We start from the raw sequence: 22,769 nt of genomic DNA, 5'->3' as shown, positions 1-22,769 counted from the left end.
GGGCGGCCCCTCCCTGCTCCCCGCCACGCTGGCCCCACACATGTCCCTGGCACTGCAGCCCCTGTAGCACCGTGTGTGCCTGTGCCAGGGCCTGCTGACAGCCCTGTGACAGCTGCTGCCCGCCACACTGGCCCCACACGTGTCCACGGCACTGCGGCCCCTCAGCCACAGTAACACTGTGTGTGCCCGTGCCAGGGGCCTGCTGACGGCCCTCTGACAGCAGCCTCAGGCCACATGCAGGGCAGACACCAGAGAGCATTGTCTCTGCCTCTCCCTGGGACCGTCACCAAACACGAGGCCAGTCCTGCAGAGGTGTCTCCTGAAGCAGCTTATTCTGCTTGCTTTGGGCCAGCCCTGTGGCTGGTACCTGAGAGCAGCCAGGGCAGTGGGGCTTGGCTGCATGGCCAGCCTGCTTTCAGCCCTTAAAGGCAGAGGGACTGGGCCCAGCCGCTGCCAGCCCGGCAGTGACACAGGCCAGCAGAGCATGTCCAGCACCCAGAGCTGCAAACCAAGGTAGGGCGTGTCCCAGCTCAGGCTGGGGGCACTGAGAGGGTCCCAGGGGCAGACAAATGGAGCTTGCCTGACATGAGACACCCCAGTGCCACCCTGCCAAGCCAGCTGGGTGGCCTGTTGTCCCTCCTGCAGCCTGGGGAGCTGTGACCACTCCGGTGTCCTGTGCCACACAGGCCCCGTGGAGGCTGGACGTCTTCAAACCAGCATCCCTGCATGGGCAAAGGCTCCTGCCCACAGGCTGACCACCACAGCCACCGCCCCAGCTGCCCCACAGGAAACAAACACAGCTACTACCTCACTGCAGGAGGGTGTAAGGGAGCCTCTGGCAGTCATCCAGCTGGCTAGGACGCATTCTGGCATTGGATGACTTTGTCCACCAAAACTCCTGGGTGATTCACTGCCATGGACAGGTGGTCTCCATTCCATCGTTTCCAGTAATGCCACAATTGTCAGAAACCAGAACATCAGAGTTGTGTATGTGTACATAGATATCTATTTTAAAACAAACAGTAGACTTTATCCAGTATGTTAAAAGGTGGGGAGGGAGGGGAGGGAAAGGGGAAGAACAGAGGTTTTTTTTTAAAGAGAACTACAGAAAAAGTACTTACACTGTGGAGGTCTCAATGTCTTTGCTGAGGATGTGGCTTCAGAATAGAAACTCTAAGAATGTAGCTGGGCTACATTTTATTTTGAAAGTGATTTCACAAAAATTTCTTGATGTTTTTGTCTTTTAGAAACTGTGAATAGCTGCCAGAGATGTAGGCAGGCCCAGCACAAGAAAGGCCAGGGTGAGAAGGACCAAGGTGGCAGAGAATGTTGAGCTTGATTGGAGGCAGGGAAAGGGCCATGGAGCTATAGCCCCATGTTGTTTATTACAGGGAAAGGATACAGGTAAGCCAAGAGTAAGTAGAGTTTGCCTCCAGGTGCTATGGCTGGGCCATGTATTGGGGCTATTGTTTTATTATTTAATTATTTTCCAAAGCCAAAAAAAAATAAGTAAAAAAAAAAAAAAGCAGTTGCTACAACCATTTAATGAAATAACTTTAGCAGAGGGTTTGTAGTGTTGCCTTGAATCTCCAAGCCCTTTGTAAGATGTTTTTAAACTTTGGCACGTGTTGTGGGTGTAGTGCCCTTACCTGCTGTGTAGTGGAAGTGGCAGACTCCTGGCAAAGCCTATCTTTGTAATAAAACAAGGTGCTGAACCTGTGGGGTGCAGTTCCTGCCAAGCACACGTGGATGACACCTGCACAGACAAGTGCTGCACATGCAAGACACACCATGTGTGGGGTCAGCAGCCCAGTGAGGACAAGTTTGTGCCCCTCACACACACCACTCCCACAGCCATTGCCCCAGCTCCTTCCTGGACCAGGCACAGGAGGGGACAATCGGCATGAGGACAGCAGCCCCTGAACTGCCCAACGCTGGGCACATGGAGATCAGTAACACCACAGAAGCAGCTGCTGCTCACCTCTGTCAGGTGCCTCCCTGCGCCAGACTTGAGCCTGCAGCTTCAGCACCCCAACACCAGCTGTGGCCCAGGGCCCTTAATAACCATGGCATTGCTAAATCTTCCCCCTGCCCTAGTAAAAGCTGTGCTTTCCACACACCAGAGGGATTTTCTTCCTCCACTAGGAAGCCGATTCTTTGCAAAGCTAAATCCAGCCATTAAATTATTTGGCCTCTCTCAAAGCAAGAGAGCTTTGCATTTCACACCTGGTGGCTGGTGAGAGGGAGGACACAGTCCCTGCCTGACGCTGTTGGGGACATTGTCACACGGGTGAGTGGTACTCTGTGAGCCACCCCCATCTGAGAATCTAGTGAACTCTGCTCAGTTACTGCTGCCACATTCCCCACCCTGTCCCTGGGGGGACACGAGTTCCAGTTCCATTAAAGATAGGTCAACGCAGCCAAGGCTGAAGTTTAAGGGAAGTTAGTTTGCTCAGCTCTTGCTTAAGCCCCAAAGCAAGGCCAGGAGCCTTGGAGGGCAATGGCAAGGCCAGTTGCAGATTAATAAAATCCTCTTTGGAAAGAGTTTTACTTCCACTTATTTTCTCCCACCCAGGAGGACTGTAACCCTTTACATGATCAGCATGACCTTCAGAAGGGCCCTGCTCTGGGCAGAGCAAGAGAAATTCAGGCAATCGAACCTATTAAATGGAAGTGTGATACACCGACCACAGGAGCTCACAAGACTAGTTTGTAGGTGGGAACTGTGCCATAGACTGTAATAAGAGCATGAGCTGCACTGGAGGCTACAGTAACGCCCCAAACTTGATTTTTGAGCCCTAAGACACCTCTGTCTTCCTCTTACTGTAGTTAAAGCACAGGCTGCTTCACCTCTGCTGGGAGACACCTACCTGCCTGTGGCATGCACCCAGACCTGCCACCCTGGTGCTCCTGTAATCCCAGCTCAGCCAGGCATTAGCACAAGGGCAGCCAGGACAACAGGGGGCTGGACACCTCACACAGCCTGTGGGCACCAGGGCTCCACAACAGCACTGGCCGAGCCTGAGCTTCTCTGCTCCTGGGGACGTCACCATGCTGTGTCCCAGGGGTCTCAGGTCCCTGCCCATCACCTGGCACACTGTCAGCCTGCACACACAGCCCCTGGGCCCAGCAGCCCTTGGCACCACAGATGGGGACACATGGGGACAGAAAGAGAACCTCTCTGTGAAGGCAGGCAGCAAGGTAGCTGCCTGCAGCATCAGCTCACCACCATGTCGTGCGGGTTGAGGGCAGGGCTGAGGGATTTTGGTGCTGAGAGATGGAACTGCAGGGACAGGGACTCACAACAGTCATGCCGTTCCATGAGGCAAGTAAAGATGCTTTATTAGGATGAGGTGAACACAGTGTAAAACCTGGCCTAGGGACTGAAACCAGCACAGACCCCAAGGGCCTGGGACCCGCTGAAGCAGGGCTAAGCTCCCTAAGGAGCCTTTCTGTCTGCTGCCACGGGGGCTGCCTTCTTCATCCTGGCCTTCCCCTGCCCAGCTCCTGCAGTCACCCGGGGTTTCTTCACCTTATTTTGACCTCCCTGTGCCTTGGGGGCATCCTGCTGTGCCCCCTTGGGCACCTTCCCCTTGCTCTTTCCCCTGGGGGCCTTCGCCTCTGCCCCAGCACTAGAAGAGCTGTCGCTATCACTCTCTCCTGCGTTCTCAGCAGCCCGAGCTGTGCTGGGTCCTGAGCGTCCTTTTCGGGGGGCCTGGCGGTGGCTAGCAGCCTTTGGGGGCCCTGAAGGCCCTGGGCCATGAGCCTGGGGCCCGTCAGCAGTTTGGGGATGCTTTGCTCTATTGCTCCTGGGCTTCTCTGCTGCTCGTGGCTGGGCCTGGAGGGAAGAGAGGAGAGCACCTCAGGGTGCTGCTATGCCACGAGCCACCCAACCCTGCTGCTGGCCCCAACTCACCTTCACGGGCTTCACCTTGGGCTGCTGCTTGGTGGCACCTGTGGAGGAAGGGCAGCAGATGACTCCAGGCGAGGCCAGGCAGTGCCAGCTGGTTCGCAGCACCCGTAGCCCTTTACCTCGTGGTCGTGCTCCTGCCACGGGGGCCTGGAGGTCCTTGGTGCTCCCTTTCTGTCCTGGCTTTGGGGCCTGGCCTCTGTCAGGATCTGCCTGACCCAGCTGCTGCTTGTGCCCTGGTTTCTTGAGTGCTAGCTGGAGGTGAGAGAGGGGTGTCAACAGGGCCAGCCAGCACCTGTCCCCAGCCCTGTGGCTCCAGCGGCCCTTGCTCACCTTGAAGGTGCCAGTGGCCACCACAGCAGAGGAGTTGTGGGGCCGCACCAGGTCCCCGCAGCTCAGCCCCTTGCTCAGCGCCTGCTTCAGCAGGTACTTGAGGCGGATGGGGTCCACAGTGGGGTACTTGGCCAGGATGAAACGCTTGATGGCAATGACAGAGGCACCCTTCTTCTCATCGTGGGCCCGCAGTGCCTCCTTGACCATCTGCAGGGTTGGAGGGTGCGAGGCCTGACAGCGCAGGGAGATGCCAGCAGCCTTGGCTGCTGGAACAGGGACCATTTGGGACTGAAGTCTGGTCCTGAGACATTCACACCCCCAGCAGCCTCAAAGCCCCCAGAAGCCAAGCCCTGCTCATCCCTGCAGCCCGCCTAGAGAGCACAGCCACCCTAGCCCAGAGCATGAGCCAAGCTCCAGCTCTGAGGGACCCCACAGCACTTGCAGACTCCTTACCCAGCTGAGGCTCCATGGCAGTACACAAACCCAGGCAGTCACAGGCACCTCTACCCACAGCAGCACAAACCCTACTGCCATACCCAGCTCACCTCCATCCAATTTATCTGATGAACAGCCTGGCTGCAGGTGCAGCTGCTAATTGCTGTGGTCGAAGCCCTGGTGGAAGCCAGGGTCTGGAAGCTGAAGGGCCTTTGCCAAAACTTTGGGAGGGGCTGGAGGGAGAAGGATGAGAGATGGGGCTTTGCAGGGTGAGTGCCCTGAATGGGCAGACAAAAGGTGTCTACCTGCTGCAAGGTGGGTGTTGGGGTGCTGGGATTGCAGCTTGCTGACAACACTTGCTGTGGGGTGCACAGGGAACCAGCCCGGAGCATGGGGCCCACACAGACCCATTGCCAGTGCAGAGGTGGGATGTGCTGTCTCCCTTACAAGTATGGCCTCACTAGGAAATGGGACTCTGAAAATGGTGGGGGGAGAAGATTTCACAAGTGAGAGGAGGAAAATGAAGAGCTGCTTGGTTAGCCAGCAGAGGCAGGAGGAGCAACTGTCACCCAGCATCCCCAGGTGTCACAAGCAGGACAGCAATTTGCACCCACCCTCTGAATCCCACGTTCAGGGGAGAGCACTCCCAGCCCAGGACATGGGCAGCCACATCACTTCCACGACCCCTCCGTGCAGTGAGGAGAACCTGAGTAAAACACCAATGGCTCTTTGGTGTAGAAACAGTCCCCCCTCTTTCCCCACCCAGTCTGGTGTAGAACAATCCCCACTGCAAATGTCCCCACGGCAGGGACTGCCCACTTCACACAGGACTCACAGGGGTTTTGTGTGCATTGTCTGTTGGAAACGTGAGGAAGCTGTAAAGCAGGATTACGCGGTGGCAGGACTGGCTCATGGCCATCTCAGCAGACCTCAGCAATGGACCTGAAAAGCACTGCCAAAGTCTGCAGCCACCTCTTGAACCCAAGGGCCAGATCCTGGCTGATGTACCAGTAGGAGCCAGGTCTGGAGCAAGGAGCTGTGAGATAGACCCCTTGCCTGGAGCCCCATATGCCCTCCTCCTCCCCAGACCAGCACCAGCCTGTTTAGCCCTTATTTCCAGTCCATTTCTGAATTGTCCAGGAAGGCGACAGTGAGCTGCTGGGGCTGGCGCCACAGAAGGTTTGGCTGCACTTCCTCATCCTGGATCCATCCATCACCTCCCTGGTAGCTCTGTGATGCCTCTGGCACCCGGCTGAACTGGCAGGAGGGTCCCAAACCCTTGTTGCCCCTAGCACTACCAGCAGCAGCCAGGTGTCACAGTGTGGGGACAGCCTGCAGGCTTGGGGCCAGGCCTTGGGGTCAGCCTGGCTTGTGCCAGAGCTGGTCCTTCAGGGGCAAGAGAACCATAGTGCCAGGCATCACTACACTCCTGTGGAGCATAGCCTCACGGAGAGCAAATAAACACTGAATCCTTCCTCCTTTTCCCTCCAAAACCACCTCCCATATCTGAAGAGCTTGAATCAGACATCAGCCTAAACACTGAATTATTCATAAAACTCTAATCTTTAGATTTCACTGAATATGCAGAAGTATCGATAAAAAAAATAATGAGAGAATTGTACTTGCAAATTGCTCTTTATTAAGGGTTTAACTCGCATGGGCTCTATACGTTCCCTATTAGTCCTTGCAAAGCTGCATAGGATTAGAAATCAGAGAGGATAATAATGTACAAAAATAGTTTCAAATGTTGATAACACTGAACACTGAGAAAAACATCTTATTTGTATAACTGAACTAAAAATAAAAATGAAGAACACCGCTACAATTGCAATATGCCATCTTGTAGTGCTTGGAACATATGTCGGCATGGCTGAGCCATATGCTGCTGGGTCCTGCCTGCTGCGGCCGGGAGGGAGATCAGCCCTGGCCCCGCAGGCCTAGCAGCACCAGACCCACCAAAACCTCCTGCTGGGCCGAGGCCACACTGACCACAGCCAAAATGGGGAGGGCCATGGGCAGGCTTGTTGGGGGCTTGGCCCGAGGGGTCCAAAGATGCCTAAGAAAGAGAGGTAGGAGTGCGGGGAGGGGATGCTGGGGGACATGGAGCAGAGCTGCTGCTGCTGAGGGTGCAAACACCATCAGAGTGCTGCTGCACCAGTGCTGGAGGACTGAGCACTGAGCTGTCCTGGAGAGCTGTGGCCACACATGGCTGTGCCATGCTGGCAGGGCTCGCCGTGCCACCTGCCTGCCAGGCAGGACCCGGGCACCGCTATCTGTCCTGCCCCCCTGGAGGAATCACAGTGTCCCCCAGGACTTCTGGCAGATGGGACAGGGCCAGAGCTGGGAGCATCTGGCAGAGCCAGGGCACTTAGCAGCAGCCAAACCTGCTCTGGGCAGACAGAGTGTGATGGGGCTGAGAGACTGGCAGCACTGGCTAGGATCCATCTCTGACAAAAGGAAGAAAAGTGGCCACAGCTCTGGCCCTGGCAGCAGCAGATGCAGAACGTGCCCTGGCTGGGGTGTTAGGGTGAGTTGAAGGGGCAAGGACAGCTCTGCCATGGCCCCAGGCATGAGCTCTCCGACCCAGCCTGCACTCAGAGAAGGGGCATGAGGTCTCAGCAAGTCAACAGAAATGCATGGATTTACGCCAGAGGAGCTAAGCCTTTGCATTTTAATTACAAAACATGTGTACACATTTTCAGCCTTGTTCCCAGGGTTCCTAGAGCCAGAGAGAGGAGCCCACCCCACAGGGCCTTGGCCATGGTGAAGCAGGGGCAGGTGGTGGCAGCGGTGGGGTTAAGTTTGTGCTGCCAGGGCAGCACCCCAGGGACTGGCTGCTCCCATGGGGCCTATGCAGGAGAGACCTGGCTGGTGGAGACGGAGGAGGTCTCTGTCTTGCCAGCAGATGTGTCCTCGTCGCCCAGAGGGTTCTTGCCACAGCAGAGGGTTGTGATCATGCAGTTACGGAACTGGGAGAGAGAGAAGCCCGGGGTGAGCCAGCTGGACACCAAGCAGCTCTAGCTGCAGAGCTGTCTTTAAACCCAGCAGTACTGTGGTGCAGAAAGAACTATGCCTATATGGAGTCTCCTGCCCCACTGTCTGCTGCCTACCCCATCTACTGCCAGCCCTGCCTGCTCCCATCACGGCTCCTCCATCAACCCAGCACCTGCATCACTTCAGGTGGAATGGCCTTGCACTTGTGAGATTTATGCAGCACCAAGGGTGAGCTGCACAGTCAGTTTCTCATGTGCCAGGACTAGATCTCCTGGAAACAATCCCCACCCCAGACCACTGGCACCCTCAGATGCTGTAACTCTCTGCCTGCTCTTATAAAGAGAAACACAACAGAGGGGCACCCTGCCAGTTACCTGTTTGTTCATTACGATGTAGATCACAGGGTTGTAGATGGCCGAGCTCTTGGCAAAGAATGCCGGGATGGTCATGAAGATGGGCCCGAAGTCTGATCCCTGGTTGGTGAAGATGTAGAAGGCGACACTGGCGTAGGGGACCCAGCAGATCAGGAAGGAGATGACCATGATGATGACCATGCGAGTCACTTCTTTCTCTGCCTTCTGGGTGGTGGCAGACTCCTGCTGCTGGGCAGCAGCCTGCAGGCAGAAGGGCACAGAACCATGTTGGAGCCAGTGGGTGCTGCACCAGTGGGGACACAGGGTCAGGGCTCACGGCAGTCAAGCTGCACATCTGCAGTTTGCTATTTGCCTCTTCATGGATTGCCAGGCTGGCCCCTGGAGGACTCTCCCTGGCACCATTCTTGAACCTGGTGTGGGTCCCTTCCCAGCACTGGGGACAGGGGTAGCCCTACTGGCCACTGCATCTGGCAGGTACCCACCTCCTTAACCGTGCAGACCAGGTTCCCATAGCAGAAGAAAATGATCGCCAGCGGGATCGTGAAGTGAACCACAAACATGTAGATGACAAAAGATTCATTGTTGACCTCTGGCTTCAGAGTGTAATAGTCGATCCCGCACGAGCACTGCATGCCCTCGGGGATGTACCTGCAAGGTGAGGCCAGCAGGTCAGCACCCAGCAGAGGAGACTGTCTGGAAGCCACAGCTGAGCCACAGCCAGGCTCCCACACCCCTGACACTGGTTCCAATGCCCTCCCCACCTGGACCAGCCGAAAAGTGGGGGAGCTGCACACGCCAAGGCCATGATCCAGGAGAAGGCAACACCCATGATGGCATGGTTCTCTCCGAAGCGGAAGTTGCTCATGGGCTTGCAGACCACTACATATCTTTCGATAGCCAGGACCACCAGTGACCAGAGAGCAATTTCACCTGCACCAGGGAGAGGGACAGAAAGGACACAGGGACATTGAGCAGGAAAAGAAACCACCCTGATGGCAACACGAGGTCTCCTGAAAATGATGTTCCTGAGGACAACCCCTGGCAGAAGCTTAATCTCTGACAAGGCTTTAGAAAGATAAATGAAGAATGGTCAAGGGCAGATGCGGTAGGACAGTGTGAGAAGACCCCTTCTTACTGTACTGCTGACCCACAGGAACCATTTTGCTGCAGTGTTTTGAGATTCATGGCTGATCCCACCATTCATCCCAGACAGCATCTGCACCTGCGAGCCTGTGGTCACACTCCGATACGAAGCAAGTGCCCGTCATCCCAGGACTTCCCCTCACTACCCACAGCTTCCCAGGAAACTTGTGCCACAAGGACCAAACCAGTAAAACAGTCTCTGTGGCTGAAAGCTGGGACAAATGGAAGAGGACATTTTTAGGCACACAATTTCTGTTTCACATCTGTTTGGTTCCATACCAGGCTGGCATGGGGAGGAGAGGCAGCTCTGCTTGCCTGTACCACCATGCACCACACCACAGCCAATGGCAGATTCAGCCCTGCAAAACAGGAGGAACAAAATTGTCATCTCTCAAGTCAGAAAGTGAGCCAAGGAGATGCACAAATCTGACAACTGCAAAATCTGGTATTGGCTGCTTTTCATTGCTGCACTGTGGTTCTCAGGATACCGAACAGCTGGCTCCCAAAATAAAGTTTTGTTTTAAAAGTGTCACTTGTCACTTTCTTCAGCTCCTACCCAGAAACAGGGCAAATTGCCTCAGTCCACATCAGCAGCAGGTCAAGGACACTACAGGTACATGTTTTGCCAAGATAATCTCTGTTTTCCCTCCCACTACTAAAATCCAGGGAAATTCCTGACAGAAGACATTTGAATATTTGAAAAACTTACCGCCCAATGTGGCAAAGAAGCCCTCGATGTAGCACCCTGTTACTCCAAAGACAAAGTACCCGTTCATGGAGGTGTACATAGTGGTTGTGAAGCCCCCGAAGACCATGAAGAGGTCGGCGACGGCCAGGTTCAGAAGGATGTAGTTCAGAGGTGTGCGGAGCTTCTTGTGCTGGATGGTGACGTACAGCGTGAGGAAGTTGATGGGGAAGCCCAGCAGAATCAGCATGAACATGTAGGCAGCGAGCGCCGAGAACTTCCAAGGCTCAGCCAGGTAATACTGGGGGTACTCAAAGGGGCTCCGCACCACCCCGGTCTTGTTGGACATGGGCACATAGAAGTCTTGGCCTTCTGTCCCGTTCATGGTTGCAGTTTGTGAGGCGCTTTTTGCTCTTACTCCAGGAGTTCTTTTGTGCAAGGGGGAAGTTGCCTCTGAAATGGAACTCCTGCCACCTCTCAGCCTTCACTGTCACCCCAAGGAGAACCAGTTACATTCTCCTCCACAGGGCACCTCTTATAAAGTGCCCCCGGGGTAAGCTCCAGGCACTGGTGTCAGCACGATTAGGGTTTAGAGAATTATTAATCATAATCATCCCAGGGTAATTGGCTTTCCTGGGAAGGTGTTAAGGTGACACTAGTTTCTGGCCAGTGCTGTCATTGTTGGAGACCATGGCTCATGGTCACATATATGAAGAGGTAGTTCTGCACCACACCATTTATTTGGAGGGGCTCAAACCAGGCAGCAGCTCCATTGCATAGCCTTGCTCTTCCTTTCCCTTCCCCACTAATAGGAGGGACATGTGTTGTTCAAACCCCAGGACTGTGGGTTTGGGGGCTGCAAATGGTAGCCTGGCTGGGTTCCTGAATTCCACTTCCTCAGTGACAGAGGAGTGTCCCAGCCCCATTCTCACAAGGGGAATGTGGGTCTGTGAGACCAGCCAGTCCCCACTGGAGAGCCATCCCCACATACTGCCAGTCCCTGTGGGAGGCTGCAGAAGGCAGCGTGACCAAACCTTCTTCCACAAGCTCCGGCCACATCTCTACTCAGGATCTGGCTGTGGAGGTTTGACCACCACCATGAAACACTTGGCCCACTTGCAGGTTACCAGCTGGGCCATCCCCTCTGTGCCTTTGTATCTGATTTGGGTCATGCCAACGCCATTGGTAACAGCTAATGAATAACCTAGTCCATCTGTCCTGGACTGGAATCATTCTGCAATGGTGCTGAGAAGGCTGCTGGACCAGGGCACTGATGGGATGTTCAGAGCTGAAGCCAGCACTCAGCTTCATATACTGGTTGACAGACAACCTCACTCTCCTCAAACCTTGCATAATTATCAAACTCCACAGGGAAAGCTATTGTTGGAGCCTTCTGTGCCCTCTATGTCTCTGACTCACCACTCTGTGCACTCAGCTGTGCTTGAAACATTTCTTGTGCCAACCAGAAGCTGAGATATCTTCTTAATTTTTCAGAGGCAGTGAGACAAAATGTATAGGAGGTGAGCACAAAGAGAGACTTTGCTCTGCCCCTTTGTAGGTGATGGAGGCTGGAAGGGAGCTGAGCACCCACCTCCCCTTGCTGTTTTGGCTGCACTGAGAGCTGAGCATTCCTCACAGCCAGGAGCAGGTGAATGCGAGGGCCTCATCCAGTACAGGAGGATGTACCAGAGCTACTGGAGCTCACGGGTGTAAGGTGGGCAGAAGTTCATGTCCTCTTGGCCTTAAAAATCTTCCTCCAGCCTGGCCTAGTTTTCACCAATGTTCCTTGTAAGTTAGTTCAGAAATAAGTTTAATGGAAACAAGCACAAAGCACTGTACTCTCCTTAGAGCACAGACCAAGCTGGGAACTTGCCCTCTAAGTGGGGAAGGTGGAAGGAGCTGAAGTGCTGGCACCATGGACTAGGGCAGACCTTGCTGGCAGCCCAATGCAGGCCACAGTCTCTGGACAGTCCCAAAGGTCTTCCTTCACCTTAACATGAAAACACCAGGTCCTCACACACACTCTGTTCACCCTAAGTCCCTCTCAATTAATTTCTCACACTTGTTTCCAAGGCCAAAGCAGTGCCACTTTCTAACTGCAAATGCAGCTCTTTACACTTGTACCTGAGCACACAGGGATTAAAGGTTTATTTCCTAAAACACTTTAAGCTGATGCAATAAGCCACTGCTGAGGTAGCAGCTGCTATGCAGAGCTTAGGGCTGGCGTGCGTCACCACTGGATGCAGCAGTGGGACGGGCAGGCAACTGAGAGATAGAGGAATGGGGCAAATTGCTCACAATTTCCAACCCAAGAGCCATGCTGGGACCTCTTGTACCTCCAGGGACTCCTCAGCATGAAGCCAGCTGGTGGGCTCCATGGCACAGGGCAGCCTGGACAAGAGCCTTTCATCATGTACGTATGAGACATGCAGAGTGCTTCTGCCCAGAAAAGCCCAAAACACTTTTCAAAGCTAGGCTATATTCACGGAGTTGTTAAAAAAAAACATTGGTCCATTTTGTCTTTGTGTCACAGCAAACCCTTTCTCTTCAGTTTTATAATTTTTCATTCCCACTGGCTCTGCACAGCCAGCTCTGTTCCAGAAGGAGCTGAATTCCACCCTGGCTCCCATCTCAAACAGCATTGTTTATCCATGTCAATAGCAGAGTCTTCACTGCAAACAGTGACAGCTGAGTCAGAAAGAAGACGTGCTGTAATTAGAACAGAATGTTTTTAAAGTGGTAAATCAAGCAAACTTGGTCAGGAACCACTGAGGGACTCGGAAACTCGGCAGTGTGATTGCAGGGTCTCCTTTTCCAGAGGAACTCGAGCAGACAGACATCCCGTTTCATGTGCAAAGTGCTGCTCTCGTGGGAGCTGCCCTGCCAGCACCGACCACCTCAGCCCGTGTCCTTTTCCACTCAGGGTAAAGGCAGGCTGGAACAGACAGGCTGCCATCACAACAGAACTTGTGGCAACACGGGCACAGCTTATACTGGATTAAAGTCAAGAGGCACCACCTCCCAGCTCCAGCCAAGCTGGTTACCTATGTGAACCTTCCTGCTGCTGGGATGACCCTGTGTCCCTCCTCGCAAGATTCCCTGCCCGGGGGTACACTGGTGTCACTGCACGGAGCTCACTTCCCTCCCAGCAGCACAGTGGGGTGCTGTGTGTTGGTGTGTAAAGCAGCACTGGGAACACACCGGAGTGCAGCTGCATCCTGCCTGCCCTGTCCCCCTCAGCTACAGGCCAGGGCAGGCTGGCAACAGAGGGACAGACCTGGGACAGCTGGCCAAAGCGGTGTGCCACTCCAGATGATGTTGTGCTCCAAAATAAAAGCTCAGGGAAAGGGGGAGGAAGGGAGGATGTTGTGTTTGTGGTGTTTGCCTTCCCAAGTGACAGTTACTCATGCTGAGTCCTGCTCTCCAGGAAGCAGGGAATAAATTCCTTCTTGTTTTGCTTTGCTTGCAGGCAGAGCTGTGCTGCAGCTATTAAACCATCTTTATCTCAACACAGGAGTTTCTTGGCCTTTGCTCTCCTGTTTCCTGCCCAGTCCTGCAGGGACAGTGAGCCATTGTAGGGGCTCAGGTGCTGCCTGGGACTGATGCCCCCCGTGTCTCATGCCTCCACAAGAGGCTGTAGCAGAGAGTAGTGTGTCTGCCTCCGGCCACATGCCCACAGAGCTCCTGCTGGGCTCAGGATTGACACTATGCTGGGGACACGCTGCTCAGCAGCTCTGTCATACACAGCCCTCCATGGCAGCAGCATGGAGCTCAGGTGTGCACAGCCTCACATGCTGCACTTCAACCAGGTGAATTCCACACAGATTCAGCCACCGCCTGCCCCAGGGTGGCTGGGAGATGCCCGCAGTGCCAACAGTAGTGGAACTCTTTAGATTATACTTGAAGGGCTCTAAATGCTGTTCTTGCCTAAATGGAATAGAAAGGAAAAAGAAATTTCTGATCAGAAGCGTGAGTATTATAGCAAATTCTGAGACAATAAATAGTGAAAAATAGTCCCATTTATTTGAAGATCTGTCAATAACTGGTGTGTTTTAAGGAGCACAATCTGGAGTAAAACCAATTTCTTGAAGGCTGAACTTGATTCTAGAAATGTTCCTGTAAAATTCTGTGGCGCTTCAGCTGCTTGCCTGGAAAATGCAGACCACATTCACAAAAAACAGACATTTTAATTTAAAAAAATAGTTAAAATTCTTCAACTTGGTTCCACTCTTACATACAAAATGAGACAAGATGACATAACTAAGTTATTAGGAAAGCTCTACAGATCTAAGAAGGGTTTTGCCGAGCCAACAGGGGAGTCTGTTGTTGAGGTAAAAGACTGGTTTTCTTCATTGGTTTGACTCATCTATTCTCCGCCGACAGAACGGACAACAATTATGCTGGAGTATGAGAAGCTCATAGTCTTCTGTGTGAAACATCTGTTAATTAGGAACAGATTTAAAACAAGTTAGCCTGTACTCTGCTCAAAGAAAATGCAAACTGAGCTCAATGGCTACTCAATAGCACAGAAACTCTGGAACTACCACCACAGAGAATTGGGCCTCCTGGTTTCAATCACCTGAGATGCTACAGCCTGGAACACAGCAGCGAGCGTGTCACAGACCTCTGCCAGAGCTGCTAACTACTTTTGCAAAAGGATTGACAATTAGGCACTTGAGTAAGCAAACATGACTGAATTCCAGCATTTCAAAAAGTTATTTCTGAGCAAGGGTTTGGACCCTTTTGGACCCTTTAGGAGCAGGTCTGAACCACAAGGCAACAGTCACTGACTGGTCTCCTTGCTAGACCAGGCTGCAAGTCAGAGAGACAGAGCAAAAGGAAATAAATACAAATCAGCTTCTGTTGGTCAGCCAAGGTTTGCTCAAGAGGCTCTGACTTGCTGTCAGGGCAACTTCTCAAATTCAGCTCTGGCCAAGTCTTCCAAGGCAGCTGTTTCCCTGTCTATCACAGAGCTCAAAGCTGGGGTTGCACTGCTCGGCCTCTACCTCCTCCAGGAATTTGCCGAGCACATTTCAGAGCACGAGGTTTCAATGGTTAGCGCTGTTTTTGTTAGTCTGCACAGCTCGGTACCTGGAAGCAGGAGGGGCACATGGTGATGGAGGCGTCGGGCAGCAGCGAGCGGTAGTACTGCCAGCGCAGCGGCCGCGGCCAGCGCTTGACCAGCACGTCCCGGCGGCTCATGGCGCGCAGCACGGCGCGGCTCACCACCACCGGCACGAACTCGGAGCCTCCCTGCTGCAAGGGCAAAGAGCGCTGTCACCGCCTGCCAAACGCTGCCTCTGGGGCTTTGAGGTTGTTTTAAGAAGCTAAGTAAAATTCAGTAGAAGAAGCTAATGCAGACCTGGCCCAAGCCTTGTCCCACCAAAATCCCTGTCAGTTTTATCAAAACCTCCAGCAACAGCAGCATCCAGCCACGTCTGTTTCCAGTCAGCTTTCCTTGTCTCTTTAACACAACTCCTTGCAAATAACAGCCATGCTCACAGTCTCTATGAAACCCTGCAGTAAGGCCTGCTCTATAGGTGCGCTGCTGCTGCACCCGTGCATGGTGAGGAAACAAAATTCCAGGAGCGTTTGGTTTAAAATCATTGTTGTTTTGTGAGGTTTGTGTTTGTTTATTTGAGGGGGGTTTGTGTGGATTTTGCTGGTTTGTTTGTTTTGAGGGGTTTTGTTTGTGTTCTTAAGGGAGGAGTTAACTGGTTAGTCCACTTCCCTCTCAAGCGCCATCCCCCTCCCAGTCCCCTGCTCTGTGGCTCTCTTTGTACCACATACACACCAGAAAAGTGACTTTGTAAAGTAAAATTTTCTATTAAAAAAAAGCCTATTAAAATTTTTCTGTAGGCTGACACAGGTACAGTTCTTACCTCAAAGCTCAGTTTTGCTGTAAAGGGATCATCATCCTCAATAATATCTGTACTGTCATCAAGCTTCAAACTCTGAACATCTGTATGCATGTCTTAAGGAAGGACAAGAATTCCTGTAAAACTGGCTCTGCTTACCATAGCCAGCACTGACAGAATCAGTATGAGAGCACCCCAGCAGGACCCTTGCTGCTTCAGAGTATCTCAAATTGTGACAGTGCCCAGACCATTACAAAAAGTACCAAGAAGGCCCTGATGGGGTTTCCAGTGACTGAGGAAGTTTATCACTGCAGCTGCTGTAGAACAGCCTGAACAGACTGACCACAGCCAGGCATGACATCAGCTCTTACCCTTCCACAGATGACAGAGCAAAGGAAGCAATCTATTGAAGTTACATTTTTGGGCAGCTTTAGTCAGAGTTTGTGTGTTCTTGTGCATTACTCTACATCAATCTCATATTCTATAACCCCGACAGCAACTGGGAGCTCTGGATGCCAAAGCATTCCAAACCAGATCTCAACAGGAACAGTTGTGAAGTGCTACTTCCCTTGGCTAGGAGAAGGCAGCCTCTAAAAGAAGCCGTTATTGGAAGCAACACACTCCAGATTCCCTTCATCCTTGTCAGAAAGCAGTTCACACAGAATAGGTAAAGCATGGCATTCCACTGTTAAAAACAAACATTGCCAGGATAATAAATAAACTGTCCTGATGGAAAAGCGTCTTGACAATATTAGGTTTAGTTAAACTGTGTTTTGGTTGTTATACTAACACAACAAAGAAACAAGATGCAATGTACTTACATCAGTCATATGACAGAAAGGTTTAAACCTAAGGGAAAAAAATAAACTCTAAATGGTTTAATTTTTCCCTAAGAAAAGGAAACCAATTTTAATCAAAAGGATACGGTCAGTCATCATCTCTTGCCATTTATTCTCTCTTTTACTCACTCTTGGAGCTTCAAGATCAATGAGAGCTAAAGCTTCTTCATCTGTAATGCCATCTTCCAAATAGAACTCAACCAGATGCAGCACCTCTAAAAGAAGGGAAAGGCAGGAAATGTTCGACCTGTCGGAACTCAGGAAATGCCTCATAGCAGATACTGTGCTCCTTCATGTCACTGGTGTTCTGCCCACCTTCTCTCATGAAACAAGTTAAATAAAATAAAATTGCAGCAAACCAAACCCCGAAAACTTCTGAAAGGGTTGTGCTCACCTTCCCAGAACACCAGATGCATTTCAGTGTCTGGCAATGCAACAATGCTGTGCTGCTGCTCTGCAGTGAGAGCCAACAACCCCCACTTAGTCAAATTTAGCAACAGTAAAGGAACATTTGTTTGGCCAAACAGCACTGCAGAAAGGAGGAATTATGCACTGACCTACTCTGTTAACATTTATCTACTTGCAAAGCACGAGCAAACGCGGCGTCCCAACGCACCGTAGGAGGAGGCCGAGAAGACGAAAGGCTGCCTGCAGTTAATGCAGACGTTCCCCAGGTTATTCAGCAAGGGGTTGTTGGTGGAGCACCTGTAACACAGGGGCACGAGCTCCTGGAAAGACAGATTGAGAGCATGGTAACCACAGACCGGCACATCCTCAGCTCTTTGTTTTCAATTAAATACGGGCCCCTTCGGCTGACAACACCGACACAGCACCAGCGCCAGTCTGGAGAAGCACTGCTGTGAAATCAGACCCTTCAACATCTGAAAATGCTTTCCCTTTTTAACAAACAGCAAGTCTTCCCATTAAAAATAGCTGTCTTCACCACTTTAAAAATTAAATTTTCACCTTGCCTTTGCAGTAACAGAAGCACAATTCTGCATCAAATACACGGGGACAAAAGAAGCTGAAGAGAAGTTTACTGAAGCAAAGTTTTTTGCTCTAAGATTTGGTCAAATTTAGATTCTCCAATTAATTCATATCTTTTCAAGAGCAGAGTTATTTTAGGCAGTTCTTAAAGGGTGTGTTTCTCTTATTTCAGGAGGCCAGGTGTATGTTCACTGGTACAATGCAATTTATTTTTAGTGAGTACTCCCTGAGACATGGCTTTATGGAACACTGCAGAAAGCCAGACTTCAGTGAAAGAAGAAAAGGTGTTAAAATAAGATTTATGGAAGGAAGGTCACTGAAGGGATGGAGGGAGGAGGGGAAGAGTGTTAGGAGTGGGACAAATGAAAGTGACCTCCAGCTGGAGAGAGAGACAAAGACTGTGGAACAATAGCATGTGAACTGGGGAGAAAAGGGCTTGGAAGAATTAATAGGCAGTGAGGAAGGTGACTGCAAGAGAGGAGAAGGAGGATGGAAGCTGCCCACAAAGAGAAGGCTGATTTTAATTTGCTCTCAGGAGCAGAAGGAAGTCTGACTCGAAGAATAACAATAAAAGGACTGTGTTTCCAGCAGAAATACAATTATGTCACAGAGCCATGCATAATATATTTCAGACTGTTTTGTGCACACAGGAACTCATATTCTAGGATTAGGCCACATATTAATGATTAACATGAAACACATTACAGCTTACTTCACTGTCATGGAATGGCTTGGATCGGATTGTCAGGCTGCCCAGCTCAACAGATTTCTGGAACCTGTCTGGGATCTGCAGTCCCTGCAGCTTGTCATAGGCATGACGAGCCAATTTATATGCACCAAGAGCTTTACTCTGCTTTGCCAGGGCCAATAATGTATTGCTATAATTTAATTAAGGAATAAAAATACATACAGCATTTTTGAAAAAACGCAATACTCTGTCTAATCACAGAAGTTGTGCAGTGAAGCATATCCAACACCGGGACTTCAAACGGGCTTTAACCAGAGGAATCTATTTACAGAACTTCATTTACAAACATGTGTGAAAGGACTATCAAAATATCTGTGGGCAATTATTAGCAAGGTAAGGAACTGATGCTACATAAACACTGCTATGGCTTCATTTACAATATTTTAGTAATTTTGGGGTCCATGCATTTTCCCCCAGCCACAAAAAACTAAAATCCTAACATTTTTTACAGTGTAAGTAAGCCACTGACACTGAGTAAATACACCTGATGTGGTTTGAAAGAGCGTGCCCCATGTCAGCAACCAAGTGTTGTCCTTCCCTCCCACCAGAGTGAACTTCTGTTACACCTACTGACCACAAGGCCTGTTATCAAAAACTTCATGAAAGATTCTACATTTCTAAGCAAGCAAGTAATGAAAAGGAAAGCTAATATCCTATCCAAAGCCAGAAATGAAGTGAAACAAGACAAGACCTCCCTATGGCACCCAGTGACCTTGTGGCTATCTCTTACAGAAAGGTGCATTTCACTGGGCTCACACAGCCCCTTTAGGAAGCACTCCCAGAGGTTCACTAGCACTAACAAGGCCATGCAGATGCTGGCCTGACAGACCACGTGGCCACACCAGCCTCACAGGAAGCAAAAGCTCCTCGGTTTCCCTGCTTCTGCCTCAGTTCAGTCTCCTTGTAACAACGCTGTCAAGATTCAGAGCCAACACCTTTTTGCAGCGACTGATGTCCTAGAACTTGCTCCTCTGACACAGGTGACACACCAGACGGGGCAGGTGTTCAAGGTGGCCTAACAGAGTTTGATATTAGTTGATTTGCACAGCTCTCCAAAACTATATCAAATAACAAACCAGTGCAGCTCAGCACACAACAGTTTGAAGATGCTGATTATTCCTGAGGGACAGAAGTCAGTTCCCATTAATGATAACCAACAGGTGACACCAAAGACTCCCTGCAGGAAGTGCCTGCCTGTCTTGGACCAACAGCAGTTATCCCTTTCATGTATCACATGATAACTTCTAGATTTTGTACTACATTGGAAGGATACACTTTTGAGATCCCCAAAGGAGTCTCCTTTGTTAAGCTGTGAAGCAGAAACCTGGAAATATTGAAGAGGGTTTCAGGCAAGTGGAAGCTGAAAGGCTCCTCCTGTGGTATGAAAAACATAGACACACGTTTCTAAGCTGGAAAACCAACAACTTACATCAGTAAGCAACACAGCACAAGGCATCTCTAGTACGGTGTTTCTTTCATCCGTTGAGAGAAGAGGTGTTGACAGAACATAACAAATGGATTTTGCATATCTTTATCACCAAAGCTCATGCCTAATACACAGAGAAAAGAGAGACAGAGAGATCAGTGTAGCTAAGACAGAACCTTTAACAGGTTATTTAAAAATGAGGGCAGTCTGCACAGCCACAGGGCAGAGTCTCCAGCACTGTGAGATCTAAAGTAGCCTGACAGCAAAGACTCCACAGCACAGAGTCTTCTTTTGGGCAAGGGCACAGAGCAAGGGTTCTCAAATGTTCTACAACAGGTATTTGCACCAAGGGCGATGGCAGCATGGCTCTAATTCCTGGAATTAGTAGGAGCTCCTCACTCGTGACTGCACATCAGTGACACATGCAGCACCCTGTGGGAATCCCTGGGCTAATGTGCCTTCTGTTCAACCCTGTTTTCCAGTGACTAAGGGAAAAACTGACCCTGGCCTGTGCAGGAGCAGAGGCTCAGGTACCATGCAACCAAACCAAGGCAACCAGCAGAAAGTGCCATGGGCAGGAGGGAGGTCAGGCATCGGCACAGCCCTGCCCAACATGCAGCTGTAAAGAGCTGAGCAAGCTCTTGTACAGGACAGCTGAAGACTGTATAATAAAATAAAATTAAATAAAATAAATAAATAAAGTTACTATACAGTATCACTGATGTACATTCAATATTTAATTGCCTGAAAAGTCCTAGTTATTTTTGGATTCCCTAAGGCAAAAAGCTCAGGAAGCATAAATACACAATTCTAAAGTGAGTATCTTACAGTGTATCTTTGGATAAAGTGATAGACATGGTAAACTTCTGCCAAATGCTGGAAGTGATGAAACTTCTGCAACATTTCAGTCTGCTGTCCTTCATTCTCTGTGGGAGGCAAAGGCATTGGTGTCAGTCTCAAAGAGCAGTCTATGAACTCAGCTGGGAGAAAACAACCTGTTATGACTTTAGCACCAGCACTGCCAGAGGAGATATGTACCAGGTCAAGTATGCCCCATCTACCCATGCAGATCATATGCTTACAGAGTTTCTATTCTTCTGAGCAAACTTCTGGCCTGAAACAAGCACGGCAAAACACAGAACAGTTGAGGCAATGGTTTAACACAGCCAGAGGCTACAGATGAGCTACAGACAGAAAGCAGCAGGTGTGCATCCCTAGAAACCTCTTCCAGAATGCCAGAGCTCACAAATACAATTAGTTTTGAAAACTCTCACAAATACCAAATACACTACTAAGCCATTTAGAAAAAACATACATCTCAAACATCTGAGGGGGGACAGATCAGCTGAACTAAAACCAAAGGCACCAGACAAAAGGCAGTATTCCCAACCTTCTGCATCGTCACTAAACTACACCTATTAACTATTAACACCTCTCTCCCAGTGACATGCAGTTTGGAGACAAGATGACAGCTAGCAAACAATCAGTTTTACCTGTTGGCAGAAATAATTTGCAACCTCCCTAACCTATGTCCAAACACTTGAGGTAACTTACTCTCCAACATCGTTTATTTACTAGCACTTTAACCCTCCAGGCAATGGGTGTGGTGGGAGGGTGAAGGAGGATACATGGTCCCAGGAGGCAGGATTTTCATCCCAGCCAGACTTCAGAAGGAGCCTTATGCCTGCTGATGTCGCTGGTTTGTTTATTTGTTTTAAATTAGCACATGGGAAAAACAGGGGACTACAAAAATAGCACAAGCCCAAGATGTGCACAGCATTAAAAAACCCAAATCAAACCACCCAGCGGAGAAGCAGCTGCAGCAATGCTATCACAATGCAGAGCTCTTTGTCTCCGTGCACAACAAGGTAACAAACACACACTTCCTTTCGGTGACTCACCTTGGGCAATGTCTAAGCACTGCATGGAAAGCATCCAATAATAATAGGCTGCGTCGTTGAAGCGGCTCTCGAGCACGGCGTTGTGTGTGAGCTGCTCCAGCACCCGCACGGCCTCCCCCTGCCTGCCAGCCTTGTGAAACGCTGCCCAGCCAAAACAAAGAGAGGCTCACTGTGTGATTAGATCAATTAACAGAAACTAATGGTTTTGAACTGAGAGCACTCTATTCAGCCCATATCAAACACTCTGAACAGGGCAGGATAAAAGGGATTATACACTGGTATTTTCCTCCTTGAATGCAGTGACACTAATGGAACATGAGAAGAACCTGCAGGTATTTTGAAGCTTTTGCACTGTCTCAGCAACTCTTGAGCTCAAGGAGTATGTATAATATGGGTTACTGGGTTTTTTTTAAATAGAAAAGAGAGAAGATGCTGTGATGATTAGATCTCTGTACAAACAACAGTGATCTCCAAACACTGCAAATCCCAACTTCACTCAAAACTACAATAAATTGTTTGAAGCCAGTGTTCTGGTGTGTATGAATACTTTTTTAAAGTATTGTGGTGAATACTTTAAAAGAGTACAGCTAGTACACCCTCCCGTCATTTACTATCAGCATCTCCTTTTCTGATGCACCAAGTAACACCTGAATTCTCACTTGGTAAACTGCATTTGGCCAATGCGGTCTCCATATAAAGGAACAGGGCTGATGGGGAACCAAGCCCAAAAAACCGAGCCCCACAGCACTGCTGCCCCCTGAGTGAAGCCAGCTCAGCTTGAACCAGACCTCACATTCTGTTCTGAGACCAGAACAGTCCCACGAGGACCTTCAGCTCCTCCAGCTCTGGGCACCTATACTTGCTGAGCCCCAGCAGCACAGAGCTTTGTGGAGCACATGGGGCCTCTGACCTGCATTCAGAGAGTGCAAACTACCACCCTGCCCTCAACCAGCTGCTCAAAGGCTCGGAGCCAAGACACACCAACTCATCCTGTGCAGAGGCAGATCAGGCCCAGCCCGGTCCCTACCTGGCCCTTCTAAGCCAAGCAGTGCCAGGCTTGGATCTGAGCTGGCTCAGGGAACAGCAGAGGCACCTGTCACGTGGAACTGCACCTGAGCCAAGGCACTGCACACAGA

The 22,769-nt window shown here is 50.5% G+C and overlaps 3 protein-coding genes across 4 annotated transcripts in view; all 3 read right to left on the bottom strand.

The window, feature by feature from the left end:
• Positions 1–3,055: 3,055 nt before the first annotated feature.
• Positions 3,056–4,525, bottom strand: LOC102036265 (histone H1oo). The gene is made up of 4 exons (XM_005426661.2): positions 4,244–4,525; positions 4,033–4,165; positions 3,917–3,954; positions 3,056–3,838 (listed from the first exon to the last, which is right to left on the bottom strand). The coding sequence occupies exons 1-4, from the start codon at positions 4,523–4,525 to the stop codon at positions 3,440–3,442; spliced, it is 852 nt and encodes a 283-aa protein (XP_005426718.1). The 3' UTR covers positions 3,056–3,439.
• A 2,799-nt stretch (positions 4,526–7,324) lies between these two features.
• RHO (rhodopsin) lies at positions 7,325–10,381 on the bottom strand. Its single transcript, XM_005426641.1, has 5 exons — positions 9,899–10,381; positions 8,808–8,976; positions 8,529–8,694; positions 8,047–8,286; positions 7,325–7,647 (listed from the first exon to the last, which is right to left on the bottom strand). The coding sequence occupies exons 1-5, from the start codon at positions 10,257–10,259 to the stop codon at positions 7,528–7,530; spliced, it is 1,056 nt and encodes a 351-aa protein (XP_005426698.1). The 5' UTR covers positions 10,260–10,381; the 3' UTR covers positions 7,325–7,527.
• A 3,492-nt stretch (positions 10,382–13,873) lies between these two features.
• Positions 13,874–22,769, bottom strand: part of IFT122 (intraflagellar transport 122) — a 29,840-nt gene continuing 20,944 nt past the window's right edge. For both annotated transcript variants that reach the window (XM_031061640.1, XM_031061641.1), the window contains 9 exons: positions 21,634–21,774; positions 20,561–20,658; positions 19,580–19,680; positions 18,271–18,436; positions 17,188–17,299; positions 16,658–16,786; positions 15,757–15,836; positions 14,966–15,130; positions 13,874–14,313 (listed from right to left, as the gene is read on the bottom strand). In XM_031061640.1, coding sequence (XP_030917500.1) covers positions 14,224–14,313; positions 14,966–15,130; positions 15,757–15,836; positions 16,658–16,786; positions 17,188–17,299; positions 18,271–18,436; positions 19,580–19,680; positions 20,561–20,658; positions 21,634–21,774 — 1,082 coding nt within the window. In that variant the 3' untranslated portion in view covers positions 13,874–14,223. The remainder of the gene's footprint in view (positions 14,314–14,965; positions 15,131–15,756; positions 15,837–16,657; positions 16,787–17,187; positions 17,300–18,270; positions 18,437–19,579; positions 19,681–20,560; positions 20,659–21,633; positions 21,775–22,769) is intronic.

This window comes from Geospiza fortis, unplaced genomic scaffold (genome assembly GCF_000277835.1).
Source record: "Geospiza fortis unplaced genomic scaffold, GeoFor_1.0 scaffold128, whole genome shotgun sequence".
Lineage (NCBI taxonomy): Eukaryota > Metazoa > Chordata > Aves > Passeriformes > Thraupidae > Geospiza > Geospiza fortis.
Note: the sequence above shows the minus strand (reverse complement) of the source record. Positions and strands in the feature narration are given on the sequence as shown.

Bases quoted from the DNA above. Each gene is read 5' to 3' on its own strand.
- LOC102036265 (XM_005426661.2), bottom strand. From the start codon at position 4,525: ATGGTCCCTGTTCCAGCAGCCAAGGCTGCTGGCATCTCCCTGCGCTGT. The intron at 4,166-4,243 runs GTGAGCAAGGGC...TCTCACCTCCAG, and splicing joins TGGCCACTGGCACCTTCAAG to CTAGCACTCAAGAAACCAGG. The intron at 3,955-4,032 runs GTAAAGGGCTAC...CTTCCTCCACAG, and splicing joins GGCAGGAGCACGACCACGAG to GTGCCACCAAGCAGCAGCCC.
- RHO (XM_005426641.1), bottom strand. From the start codon at position 10,259: ATGAACGGGACAGAAGGCCAAGACTTCTATGTGCCCATGTCCAACAAG. The intron at 8,287-8,528 runs GTGGGTACCTGC...TTCTGCCTGCAG, and splicing joins TGGTCTGCACGGTTAAGGAG to GCTGCTGCCCAGCAGCAGGA. The intron at 7,648-8,046 runs GTAACTGGCAGG...TCTCTCTCCCAG, and splicing joins ACATCGTAATGAACAAACAG to TTCCGTAACTGCATGATCAC.